This window comes from Pelophylax lessonae (genome assembly GCF_965119305.1).
Source record: "Pelophylax lessonae genome assembly, chromosome: 3".
Lineage (NCBI taxonomy): Eukaryota > Metazoa > Chordata > Amphibia > Anura > Ranidae > Pelophylax > Pelophylax lessonae.
In genome coordinates, this window is record NC_138770.1 from 436,799,224 (window position 1) to 436,813,326 (window position 14,103).

General features: G+C 38.8%; 1 protein-coding gene across 2 annotated transcripts in view; it reads left to right on the forward strand.

Annotated features, from left to right (window-relative positions):
- Positions 1–14,103, forward strand: part of PDE7B (phosphodiesterase 7B) — a 466,602-nt gene that overhangs the window by 414,348 nt on the left and 38,151 nt on the right. For both annotated transcript variants that reach the window (XM_082249720.1, XM_082249719.1), the window contains 2 exons: positions 5,503–5,654; positions 9,119–9,182. In XM_082249720.1, coding sequence (XP_082105846.1) covers positions 5,503–5,654; positions 9,119–9,182 — 216 coding nt within the window. The remainder of the gene's footprint in view (positions 1–5,502; positions 5,655–9,118; positions 9,183–14,103) is intronic.

The following is a 14,103-nucleotide window of genomic DNA, read 5'->3' on the forward strand; positions in this document are numbered from 1 at the left end:
CTTAGGAGATTTCTCCTGACTTTTTAGAGATTGTCTCTCACTTCCTGTTGTGTCTCTTGGACAGAATGTGAATGGAAATCTTTCCAACGAAACACAGATACCTGTGTTACCCAATAAATTCCCCTCTCTGTTAAAAAAAAAAAATAATGGCTTTATATCATTAGAAGTTTACTTATTCAGTTCACTTGTTGACTGGAATAACTCTTTACACTATTTAACTTTTTTTTTAATTTTACACATGATAAAAAAAAATGGGACAAAGCTTTTCTCCAGATTCAGTTCTGTATTTATTTCAATATAAATTTTCATAAATCAAAAAGTCAATTGTCTTTTGTTTGACTTTAGTTAAGAATATTTTGTGCTTTGGCTGTGGCATAGAACAGAGTGTGCTGCAATGTAAACAAAAGCGACCCAAGTCCTGCTCCAACATTTAGGCCTTTGAAGTCTTTGCCAGCTTTGGTACAATTATATTTTTATGGCTAGATATTTCTCACAAGAATAATTTTTTATTTAAGCGAGGCTCAGTCTTGCAAGTCAAAAAGTGGACAACACTGTTGTTTCAGCCAGTAAACATCTAGCATAAGGAAGAGACATAAGACAGCAGGAAAGGAGGAGACGTCAGGTAAAGTTAAACAATTCAAGCTAGACAAAATAGTGGAAATGTTTATGTAACTGGAAAGCAGCAAATGTACTAATCTGTTAAAAATTGGATGTTTCAGAACAGTTTAATACTGTCTCTGTGATATTTTTTTTTTTTTTTAATTTGCACTGACAGATACATTTTCAGGAGAAGCTTTCATGGTGTTCCCTTCTTCTCAGTTTAAGTAGTCTAAAAAGAAAGGAACACCTCAAAAGCTTGTCCTGAAAATGTAACCTTTAGTGCAATTATGAAAAAGTGTCACAGACCGTACTCTTTTTTTTTTTTTCTTTGGCTAAAGCGTGAATACGACTGCAATACCTTGTAAAGTGTTGGAGAAGACTCTTGAAAGTCCCTTGGACGGCAAGAAGATCAAACCAGTCACTCCAGAAGGAAATCAACCCTGAATATTCACTGGAAGGACAGATCCTGAAGCTGAAACTCGAATACTTTGGCCACCTAATGCGAAGAGAGGACTAATTTGAAAAGACCCTAATGCTGAGAAACATGGAAGAAAAAAGGAGAAGAGGAGTACAGAAAACAAGATGGATAGATAGAAAACAAGATGGATAGATAGCATCATCGAAATCAATGAACATGAAGTTAAGCAAGCTCTGGGAGGCAGTCGAGGACAAAGAAGCCTGGCGCGCTATTGTCCATGAGGTCACGAAGAGTCAAAAACGACTAAACGACTGAACAACAACAATTCTTGTCATAAACTGTCAGGGCTTTTGCATACGAGCCATCTGAGTCCGTTAAGCGTAACTGCAGCCATATTTCCTCCACCCAGGAAGATTAAGTGCACCATACAGCCTGTCATTAACAGGAATGTCTGTGCACTGTTGTACTCGTGTATACGATGGTGCAATTGTAAACACGACTTCAGTCTACAGACGAATGCAAAAAAAAAATACAAATTCTGAATTAGTTTTTGGACATGTTCAATGGTTTGTATGAGTTTCTGTCAGTAAGCTATAACGCTTTAAGCCCAAAGATTGTACCAATACAGAAAGTATGGTATGGGTAACTGAAGCAGTGCAGGCAATTACGCTCTACTTTAGGTCAACAATTTTTTATATACTTTTATTAAACCCTTTATATTGGAAACTGATTAGAAGGGTTAAATACACAATTTCAAGATATATATACTGTAGGGAACTGTTTCATTTGGCAAAAGATTATTGTAACAATACAAGTACTAGTGTATTTACTTCATCAAAGGACTTTTAAGCCGCAATTTAATGCATTTTTGTTTTTGGGTTTAGAAACACTTTAAAAATGCCTACAAATCTCATTTAGTAGAACCAAAATGTTTAAGCTAGCCATATATGGATTGAAATTCACCGACGGGACAAATTTAGATCCATATGTGGCCACTGTGGTTGAATAGAAGTCGATCCACCCATCGACTTCTGTTCAATCACCATCTTGGTTGGCTTTGGTTTGCCTTTTTTTGCTTGATTAGCACTGCAGGCTATAGACGGCAGCACTGATCTGTGTATTCTGATGGTGGGGAAGTCTCGCCACTGTCAGAATATGACTCAGTGGAGATGATTCCCCCATCCACACAATCTGGGCAGTTTTTTCTTTCAACCTACTGGTTGAATGAAAAAAACAATCCATGTATGGCCAGCTTTAGCAAGTTGGTAAGCTGCAAAACATTACATCTTTGCTTTTGGATTTAGATGCTTCATAAAACTCTCCTGAAATAAAGCAAAGGCTTGACCTTAGATACATCATTGTCAATGGAGGAAGATTAACACAGCTATAGTTTCCATTACACTTAAAGTTCCTCCAGAACAAGGAAGACGTCATTGCTGGAAAATCCTAGAATGGAGCTGCTTTTATGTTGTGCCAGCCACTGACGCTTTGTCTAAAAGCTTAATTGAATCTGAGCGTTATCTTCAAACTTACGTTGGCACAATAATCTGCTTTTATGTAATTATATGTTCTAGCCCCTTAATAAATTAAAGTGATGGTTTTGTAATCTACTTTCATGATTAAATTCCACCCTAAATGAGTAGTGATGCAAATGAAGAGTGTTGTGCTGCCATCGTACAAAGTATTAGTCAGACCCCACGAGTGAGTACCATCAATTGCGTAAGAAAATTATGTGCAGTTTTTACCCAAATATTGCATGCAAGTTATCTAAAAACAATAGAAAATAATGATTGCTTTTAAGTACATAACAATAAACTACAATTTATAGTGAGGGGAAGTCTTCAACAGCAACAGAGACAAAGATAAAAAAAAAAATACTTTAAGTAGGTGAAGGCTAGAACCCCTGTCATATTTGTACTTTGTCTGTTGCAATGTTTTTCACTCTTCCTATCTGGTAAAACCTAGACAGGAAATAAGGGAAAATCTCTCTAAGGCCCCTTTCACACTTATGCGACCTAAAAGGCATGCAATTTTGACAGACTTGAAGCAATGCCTACATCTTTGGACCGCAAAACGCATTAAAAATCGGCCCAAAGTAGTGCAGGGACTACTCTGAAGTTGTTGCGACTTGAAGTCGCACAGATATGAACGGTACTCTTTGGAAATCATGGAGTACGACTTGTCATGCAACTTTGCAGTCCCAAGTCGTAGGACTAGTTGCACAAGTGTGAAAGGTGCCTAATAGAGCCCTACATAGCAGTAAAGACACAACAGGGGTTCCTATCTTACTCCACTTCATCTAAAATTCAAAAAATGTTTTTGTTTCTCATACACTTTTTTGGGCACCTATTTTAAAGTATCAGTGCTAGTGACCCAGAGAATAATGGTTGAGAATGGCCAAGGCACCTGTACCAATATGTAGCAGAGCACACCAGTACTTAGGGGCTTCCAGGTTCAGTTTGTGAAAAAAAGCACCATGGAGAGATCTGTTCTCCACAAAGAATATTTATGTCAATACGCACTGACACTTTAGTAAAACCTTGAACTCACTTAAAATTTCACAGAAAAATCAAGTTCATCTAGTACTTAATAAATGAGCATCAATGTGAATAGCTATGTTTACCCCAAAAACATTTTGCTCTGCACTGAACGTTAGTGCACATTGCTGCCATGAACATCTCAGTTAAGGAATGTACAGAGATAGAAGGGTTGGATAGGAATGTTTGAATGAACTTTAATCCATTATATTTTACTTCAAAGCACCACTCTACATCAAAAACATCATGCAAATTACGTCTACTGCATTCTTTGTGTAGGTTTAGTCCTAGAATTTTCATCACGAAGTACAGGTTCACAATAGGACACAAAGTCTTTTGTAAAGGAAATATACATTTTTCTCTACATGTTTTCATTTTTATTATAAATTATGCTTTCTTTTTCTTTAAAATCAGGTATACATGAATTACTCTAAATGTGAGTATAGAGCTGGACCTAATTAGATGGTCAAACATGTTTTGCAAACAGAATGCCATGGTGTACACTGTGAGAAATTTTTATTTGTAAATCATAGTACATCATTAAAAAAAATATATACAAAAATAAATAAAATCAGTTTTAAAAAATGTAAATATATTAAAATTAAAATGATCAAACCCATCATAGTTTTCCTCAAAATTGGTGCCGGAGAGGTTATACTTAAAGTAGAACTAAAACAATATTGTTCCTGCGAGAAAACCAGGTCCAGCATTTTTCTAGAGACTGCAGTGAGCACAACACTCTCTCATAGGTGTAAGCAATTGAATAAATAAATAGTGCCGCGCAGTATAAAGTGCTCCATATGGGATATGTATGAATGCGTGTAATTATCAATATGGACAGGCTGATCAACCTCTGATAAATATGTAAAATAAGTGACAATCAACACATGATTTAAAGTGCTAAACTGATTTTATTTTTCACTTCAATATATTTATTCACTGATTTTATAAATCTATGTATTCACTGATCACGTTTGCACGTAGCACTTTGAATCATGTGTTGATTGTCACTTATTTTACATATTTATCAGAGGTTGATCACCCTGTTCATATTGATAATTACACGCATTCATACATATCCCATTTGGAGCGCTTTATACTGCACGGCACTATTTATTTATTCAAATTTTAAAGTAGAATTATTTCCTTTTATTAGACAAAAAATGCTCCAGCACCTAATTGTAAATGCGTCTGCACTTTTTTTTTCTCTTTGTCCCCCTTCAAGGTTTTTCAAATGCTGTACCTTTTCAGCCTGCCAGTGAAGTTCATTTAATGTGGCTTCCTGTGATGGTGTGGCAACAATGCTGCACTGCACCTGAATTTAGAGCAGAGTTGCTTTCTGGATTGACAGTCCTGCATCTGTTGCTGAAACCTTGGTCAGCGCAGACAGGGGGACACAGAAACAGGCAGGATCAACCAGGTATATTACAACATAGGAAGGAACATGTTACACAGCACAAATACTGTGCTATTGATCATGCTTCAAAGGAACAGGATCTTTTGTTGTTGTTTTTTTTTTTTTTTTTTAAGGTTACAACTACTTTAATCTGTATCTTGTGTACGTGTTAGTGCATCGCATAGTAACTGGATTTGGTACTTGTTTGGACTGTCATACACAAGCCTTTAGTTGTTCTGGAGACTGTGGTATTTCTTTTTTTTTTTTTTTAGGTACTGTTAAGTGCCAAGGATTTGTATGCTTGGTAATCATTTGTATATTAAAATAGTTTCACACCAGTTATAGCCATAATGGACTTGAATGAATCTAGACATTCTTTTCAAATAGTTTTGCTTATTTCTTCTGAAGTAACCTGCTTTGAACAACACACTATTACATTATATCAATTTAATTTTAATGGAGATATTTTAAAATATCAGATTAGCTCAAAATTTTAAATATGGTGTTTGCTATTCCATCAGATTTATTTTTCTTGTGTAACAAATTTGCAGATACAGCACACTCGGGGGAAATTGGCACTAAGAAAAAAGTAAAGCGACTTTTGAGCTTTCAGAGATATTTTCATGCATCAAGGCTTCTACGAGGAATTGTGCCTCAAGCCTCCCTGCACCTATTGGATGAAGATTATCTTGGTCAAGCACGGGTAAGTTTAAACAAACTACCTTTATACACGTAGTACCAATAATCAAGCCTTTTTAAAGGCTTATTAGTACACTAGATTTCTCACTCACAACACTTTTTGATCAGTACTGTCTAGCATTTATAATCTTCATAGTATGGTTAATAGCCATCACACCTTTCCATGTGCATTTTTATGTGCATTTTTAGATTTCAATAGATTTTTATTTGTTTTAAGTGCAAGGTAAACATACATAAGAAAACAATAGAATAGCATCTGTCAGGATACACAACAACATAGTGCAAGAAAGTTAGCAAGGGACGCAGCCCCCAAGGGAACACATAACAATAAAGCATCCCGCTAAGCAACATATAGCCAACCATGTCCCGTACCGAGGCGACCCGAGTCCGGCCCGGGCCCGTTGCCCCCCCCCCGGCGCCCCAAAAAGGGAACACACTGCGCCGAGCGGGGGGGGGGAGCGATCACCCAAGCCCCAACCCACCGCCACCCAACCAGCCCCGGGACATCAAATCGACCTTAGGGGTATGTCAAATGCAAAATATTACAATGGGTAACAATGAGGCCGCAATAAGCGGTGCTAACGAGTTTTAGAAAGGTCTCCGGGGGATCATGTCTGTCAGGTGACAGAGCATCAAAGAAAAAGAGGGGTAGAGAAAGAGATAGGAGAGGAAGAAAAAGAAAGTAGAAAGAAACGGAAAGGGGAAGGGGAGGGAAGGGAGAAGATGGGGTCAAGGGTTAATAGGGGGGATCGGTGTCCAGGTCCGCCGCAGGGGGGGCAGAGCAGTCGCGGAGGGCAACTCAAGCAGAAGTCAACAAGGGAATTTTCACCACTCACCGAGGCCCCGCCAAATATCTCATCCAGGGATCCCAGGTCTTCTCAAAGAGGAGAAGTTTATCCTGAAGGACGGCTACCATCCAATCCAGGTCAGCTTAGCTTTAAGCAGTTCCAATAATACTACCGGGGACCGCCAGGAACGAGCTATGGCGACCTTGGCCGCCGTAAATATAAATGCGACCAAGCGTTTAGTATGTTTGGGGGCTTGTTCGATCGGTTTGCCCAATAGAGCCTGGATAGGGGATTTAACCAAATTGATGTTTGTGAGTGAGTAGATAAAATTATACACACGGATCCAGAAACGGCAGACCTTAGGGCAGGTCCACCAAGTGTGTAGTACCGTGCCCGACTGGTCGCAGCCCCTGAAGCACAACGGCGATGCCCCCCGGACTGCTGCTGCCAACCTGACAGGGACCATATACCACCTTAGGAAGACTTTATAGTTAGCCTCTATCAGGGAAGTATTTATCAGGGATTTGGAATTCAAGAGTCCCAACTTGTTCCACTCCGCTCTATCCAATTCCTCCCCCCTGCTTCCCACCGGATCATATAAGGCAATTTAGTGTCATCATCAAGCAATACAGTATATTTCGTAGAAATATAACCCCTCTGTTTATCCACATTATTACAAAGGTATTCCATGGGAGTCGAAGTTGTCAAATCACAGAGACTCTTTAAAGTGGAATTATGTGCATTTTTAATGTGCATTTTCATGCTTTCTGCACATGGATTCTGTCAAGCCATATAAATGATAAGTAAAATTTAGGTAGCAATGGGAGGGGCTGATGATCATGCGCTGGAAACATGACAGACTGTTTGTTACATGCATTTTCATGCTCTCCCATTGCCATCAATAGGGCCAGAGTGTAAGCGCACTAAAAAAATGGACCTGTGTCTTTTTGGCTAATGCATGTCAACACAACACACAGATGTGAGCTATCACCTTTAAAAACAATGGCTAAGCTGTGCTCATGCACTGAAATGCATTTCAATGCAAAAGTGTGAACAGGGCATAAAATCAGAATAAGGGCTTAATTACACTTGTCGCACCCCCTTGCCACCCCATGGAAGAGCTATCAACAGTGGACCACTTTTCAGAGGATTTTTGTCAGGAGGCTGGGAGGTAATATGTCGACTCCTTTACTGCCTGTTTTAACCCTGGAAGTCCACACCATCACGGCAGAACCATATGCATTGCATGCGGTTGCAAAGCAGTTGCGGAAAAGTCCTATTCACTTGAATGGGTAGGGTTCAGCAGTGATTCTGCCTGCCAAACACAACAAATATATAACCCCCTCTGGCTGCTGTGCTGGGTTAAGGGGTCATTTAGGGATGGCCCCATTTAGGGATGGCTTCCTTTAGGGAAGTCATTTCTGATCTTGAGAAATGAAAATAAGAAATATAAGAAAGTATTTTGGATCATATAAACTAAAATGTGTTTTACCATAAAGGAACATAATATAAAACATTACCTTTAAACCTAGCCTATTGTCATCATCAATAATAATAAAAAAACGCAAGCGTGTATTAGATTTGTAATTACTAGTCTTTTCTGAGTATATCAGATGAGTCACTTGTTAATACATTAGTGCAACAATGTATTTGGATGCTGCTAGGCTTTATGTTGTATGCACACTACATATCTGTTTGGTTAAAGCAGAAGTAAAGTCAAGGAAAAAAAAAATCAGCCAACACTTTGCACTACATACTGGCACATTATGGCAGACTTTCCTATCAAAGTCCTCCAGGGGGGTGCTAACACTGATGTCAGGACCTCCATCTTCACCCAGTCTTCCCTCCAGGTTTGTGCGCTCTGGCCATTTGAGCTGCCGGGCCACAATGACGTCATCCCACGCACATGCTAGATGGAGTCATAATCCGTGCAAAGCTCTCTGAATTAATGGCAGACTCAGTTTGCCCTCCATGCAGAGTATTGCATACGCCAGTACTGAAATTGTGAACACCTCCTCTTAAACAGTGAAAGTTTAGGAAATATTATTTGGACCTACAGGTAAGCCTTATTGTAAGCTTACCTGTTGGTACAAGTTCATATAGAGAGTTTACTACTACATAAAAGGCTCATTTATAAATCTTAAGTTTCTTCATATAAGCTAGCTAAAAGGAGTTCTTAGATAGGAGTGTTTAAACCCTTGTTGGAAAAAATGAAATTTAGGGAATAATGAAACACTTAACCTAGAGATAACACATGAATTGGGGTGCAATTTTGGGTAAAGAAAAGATAGCATCTCCCAGCCTCAGTTTTCACACATTATTTATGTCAAATGAGGTCTAAAAAGTCTTGTCAGGATTTGAGAAGAGTTTGTGAGATTCACATTCAACCACAGGAGGTTAAGCAAAACCAATTGCCTGTGTAGCATAGATGTGCCAATGGCCCTTCCAACAGATGGGAGTAATCTAAATGTACATGAATGTTTGATTACTATTACAGCAGGCAATGGCTTTCTAAGTGAACAGCTCATACATCAAAATAAGTTATATGACCTATGTGATTCCAGTTCCCTAAAATATAGTGCAGCCTAATAACTAACAATATATACAGCATGTATGCCATTTTATATTAGAGACTTGCTTGCATAATAGCTGTACATTCCTATTTTGTCTTATTTCATAGCATATGCTATCTAAAGTGGGAATGTGGAATTTTGACATTTTCCTGTTTGACCGCCTGACAAATGGTAAGTTAAACTGCGTTCACAGAAGTGATTTTTTTTTTTTTTTAGCATTGTCGTCTGTGTAATGATTTGTTTAAGTACAGGGAATGTGTGCTTTTGGTACCAGTCCTAAATTATAAATGCTGCATACGTTTGTCAAGGAAAAGCTAAGTGTGAATAGAAATGGGCTAACCTTACATAGTTACATACTTAGTCTGGTTGAAGAAAGTTCATCCAGTTCAACCAATAGAAGGGAAAAACAAATTATACAGTTATTTATACACAATCCTATATTTACAGGTGGTCCAGAGGAAGGCAAAAAAACAAAAACCCCAATAAGGCATAATTAAATTGCTCTAGTGGGGGAAAACAAAATTCCTTCCTGATCCCCGAAAGGCAATCATATATTCCCTGGATCAACTTTACCTATAAATATTAGTATCCAGGTAAATTATGTACATTTAGGAAAGAATCCGGGCCTTTTTTTTAAAAACAATCTACAGCGCTAACCAGAACCAGCTCTTGAAGGAGTCTATTCCACATTTTCACAGCTCTTACTGTGAAGAAGCCTTTTCATATTTGGAGATTAAATCTCTTTTCCTCTAGATATACAGAGTGCCCCCTTGTCTTCTGTGATAACCTTAAAGTGAATAATGCAACACCAAGTTCACTATCTGGTCAACTTATGTATTTATACATGTTGATCATATCTACCCTTAATGTCCTCTTCTCAAGAGAGAATAAATTCAGTTCCTCTAATCTTTTCTAATAGCTGAGCTCCTCCATGCCTCTTATCAGTTTGGTTGCCCTTTGCTGCACTTTTTCCAGTTCCTCAATACATTTTTTGTGAATTGGTGCCCAAAACTGAACTGCATATTCTAGATGAGTTATTACTAATGAATTTTACAGGGGCAAAATTATCTCTCTCTCTGCAGTCCCATGCCTCTCAATACAAGAAAGGACTTTGCTTCCCTTTTGAAACCACTGCTTGGCATTGCATGCTATTATTAAGTTTTTGGTCCACCAGAACACCCAGATCCTTCTCCACCATTTACTCCCTCAGTTGTTCTCTTCCTAGAATGTAAGATGCATGCATGTTTTTACCCTCCAAGGGCATAACTTTACATTTATCAACATTAAACCTCATTTGCCACATAGTTGCCCAATGCAATTGAGAATCGTAAGTTGGAGACATCCTGTAAGGATGTTATTCCATGTCATAGCTTGGTGTCATCTGCAAACACTGAAATATATCTTTTATTCCCAGACCCTATATCATTTATAAATATATTAAAGTGAAGCACCCAACACTGAACCTTGGAGTACACCATTGAGTCTCCACCTCCTCATTCACATTGGGTGGCCTATAACAAACTCCATTGATTAACTTTGAACTACACACACATCCATATGCAGTTCAACCCTTAATACTTCAGCCCCATCACACTCTGCATCAACAAGGTCCTCTTTCACACTCGCTTTGAGATCACTTCTCACATTGAGACAGACACCACCACCTTTCCGTTTTACCCTTCCTCTCCAAAAGAGAGCATAGCCAGGAATATTATTAGCCCAGTCATGTGAAGAGGGAAGCCAAGACTCAGCAATACCAATTAAATCATAGTTCTCTTTGTACACCAAAAGCTTCCAACTCTCTCTATTTTGCTTGGCAGACTTCTGGCATTGGTGAACAAACACTTTAATTCAGGAGTTAAAGTGTAACTAAAGGCAAAACAGTTTTTCCCAATTGAATAGAGTAACAGAGGGTTATACCCTTGTCAGTTTTTTTTTTTTTGCCATCTGTCTCCCATTGGGGAGATTTCCTCTCACTTTCTGTCCCATAACCAGTTTGTTACATTTGGTCCTATCGCTCTCACGCTCTCATACTAGTCACTGGATGTTCAACATGGCACCTCATGGCAAAGAACTCTCTGAGGATCTGCAAAAAAGAATTGTTGCTCTACATAAAGATGGCCTAGGCTATAGAAAAATTGCCAAGACCCTGAAACTGAGCTGCAGCACGGTGGCCAAGACCATGCAGCAGTTTAACAGGACAGGTTCCACTCAGAACAGGCCTCGCCATGGTCCACCAAAGATGTTGAGAGTACGTGCTCAGCGTCATATCCAGAGGTTGTCTTTGGGAGATAGACGTATGAGTGCTGCCAGCATTACTGCAGAGGTTAACAGGGAGGGGGGGGGGTCAGCCTGACAGTGCTCAGACCATACACCACACACTGCATGGCTGTCGTTCCAGAAGAAAGCCTCTTCTAAAGATGATGCACAAGAAAGCCCTCAAACAGTTTGCTGAAGACAAGCAGACTAAGGACATGGATTGCTGCAACCATGTCCTGTGGTCTGATGAGACCAAGCTAAACTTTTCTGGTTCAGATGGTGTCAAGCGTGTGTGGGAGCAACCAGGTGAGGAGTACAAATACAAGTGTGTCTTGCCTACAGTCATGCATGGTGGTTGGAGCGTCATGGTCTGCATGAGTGATACCTTCACTGGGTAGCCTCAGTTCATTGTGGAAACCATGAATGCCAACATGTACTGTGAAATACTGAAGCAGGGCATGATCCCCTCCCTTCAGATGCTGGGCCACAGGGCAGTATTCCAACATGATAACGAACCCAAACATATCTCCAAGTCGACCACTGTCTTGCTAAAGAAGCTAAGGGTAAAGGTGGTGGACTGGCCAAGCATGTCTCTAGACCTAAATCCTTTTTAGCATCTGTGGGGCATCCTCAAAACGGAAGGTGGAGGAGCGCAAGGTCTCTAATCGACCAGCTACGTGATGTCGTCATGGAGGTGTGGAACTCACTTTTGTTGCCAGCGGTTTAGACATTAATGGCTGTGTGTTGAGTTATTTTGAGGGTACAGCAAATTTACACGGTTATACAAGCTGTACACTCACTACTTTACATTTTAGTAAAGTGTTATTTCTTCAGTGTTGTCACATAAAAAGATATAATAAAATATTTACAAAAATGTGAGGGGTGTACTCACTTTTGTGAGATACTGTATTTATATAAGTCAAAAGTTTTGTAAAAGTATTTCACCAAAGTGTGGGGAAATTCCTTCTTAGACAGCTTTCACTGGGACATTGAAAGATTTCCCTTCCACTTCTGTTCTTGTTACAGCTGTAAAATTTTAGGTTTTCCCTACCTTTCTGTCCCAGTGACCAAGTTCAACATGATAGATAGTGAGAATGGATCTTTGCAGTGGAAGCACTGCCAGGAATAGAAACCTAAAAGAGATTCTAACCCTTCCCTACTACTGTTTTCAAAACTAAGGCACATTTTCAGCATGTACAATATGCTTTCTATGTAATATTTTTTAGTAGACACAATAGCCATCTGTCATACAAATCCCATTTACACTGTACTGCAAAGATGCACATATTTTGGGGTTTATGGATAAGTGATCTGATCTTCCAAGCTAAACACCTATTCCGTGATAAACTGTCATGATTTTACACATAAACGCATGTTATCAAAATAGGTGGTCAGAAAGAGATTAGAGCACACAGCATTGATAATGATGGCTTTAATCCAGGTTTAACAGTAATTTTTACATTTGTAAAAAAAACAATCTTCTTCAATCTTTCATTAGATGTTGATTGTTTAAAAATGATACTAAGACATGCTTAGAAATTCATTCTGTGCCCCTTTAGAAGCTTCCTCAAGTATTACCATAACGTTTAATAGAACCAGTCACAGATGGGCATTTGTCATAATCTGAATCTCCCTTTTTTCTGTGTTATATGAATGGTGTTTTGCCTGCCAGAAGTACTGCAGTGTACACTTGTAACAATGTCTTGCATTCAGTGCAGGTAACACTCTATAACATTGTCATAGAACAAAGGTGCAGTAAGGAAGTAGTTATCATCCCTTCTACAGGCTTGTGAATCTCCATTGACAATGCTAGTAGCAACATCTTCTCATTCCACTGTAGTGCAAGCAGTAAGAGTTGCAAATCTGCTCTGAATTCAGGAGCAGGGTAGCATTGCTGCCACTGCATCAAAGGAAACTGCATTTAGTGGACATCACTGGCAGGCTCAACAGATTTTTGTAGCACTTTGTAGGGGGACTTAGAGAAAACTGTAAGTTCACAGTTGCAGCACATATCTTTTTAATGGGAGGCCATAGTTTTGTTTTGAGTGTGGATTCCAAATCTTAAAAACACAAATTCCTGACCATTACTCTTTGAATTCTTGCAAGATTATTAAGAATGACATTTACAGTTATTTATCAAAAGAGGAAAACCAAGCTGGTATTGTGTGATATAGAGATAATCTTGTATACATCAAACACAAGGAGGACAAATACTTCCAAGACTGTTTGGACTCATTAATAAAGTCATAAATTTATACCTTAAAACCAAAAAACACATTTAGCTTTGCCTTTTCTCCCAATACATATATGTAAAGAGCAAAAAATACTCACATTTTTTAACCTGAAGGAACCCTTGAAATACCTTTCTGGCCTCGGGGAACCCCTTTTAATAGTAACTGTACCTACAGCTCACTAAACATTAGTGTTATGGTCAGTGGGAAGAATACCCCTCTTATTGATAGGTAAAAAGATTACTGGTGTCAGTGAGAACTTATCTGAGAAGCAGACCTGGCTCCTTGCCCAAGGAACTCCTAGCAACCTCCATGGAACCCTGGTTGAGAAACGATGATCTAAAATATGCACACACAGTACACTTTCTTGTATTTATAACACTTTAAATATTACATGTGTGTCTTCATTTATGATTGAAAAGAACCTGTCAGGATATATAAAAATTGTATGTAGGTTGTCTAAAATTGTTCCATTTCCAGTAGGTTCCAGGAAATTTTTCACATAAATTTGCAAAATTAAAGTGGAGGTATAGCCAAAACTTTTTAGTTTGGTACAGAGTGAAGAAACATTAGAATCCCTGTCAGGTTTTACTTTAATGTGG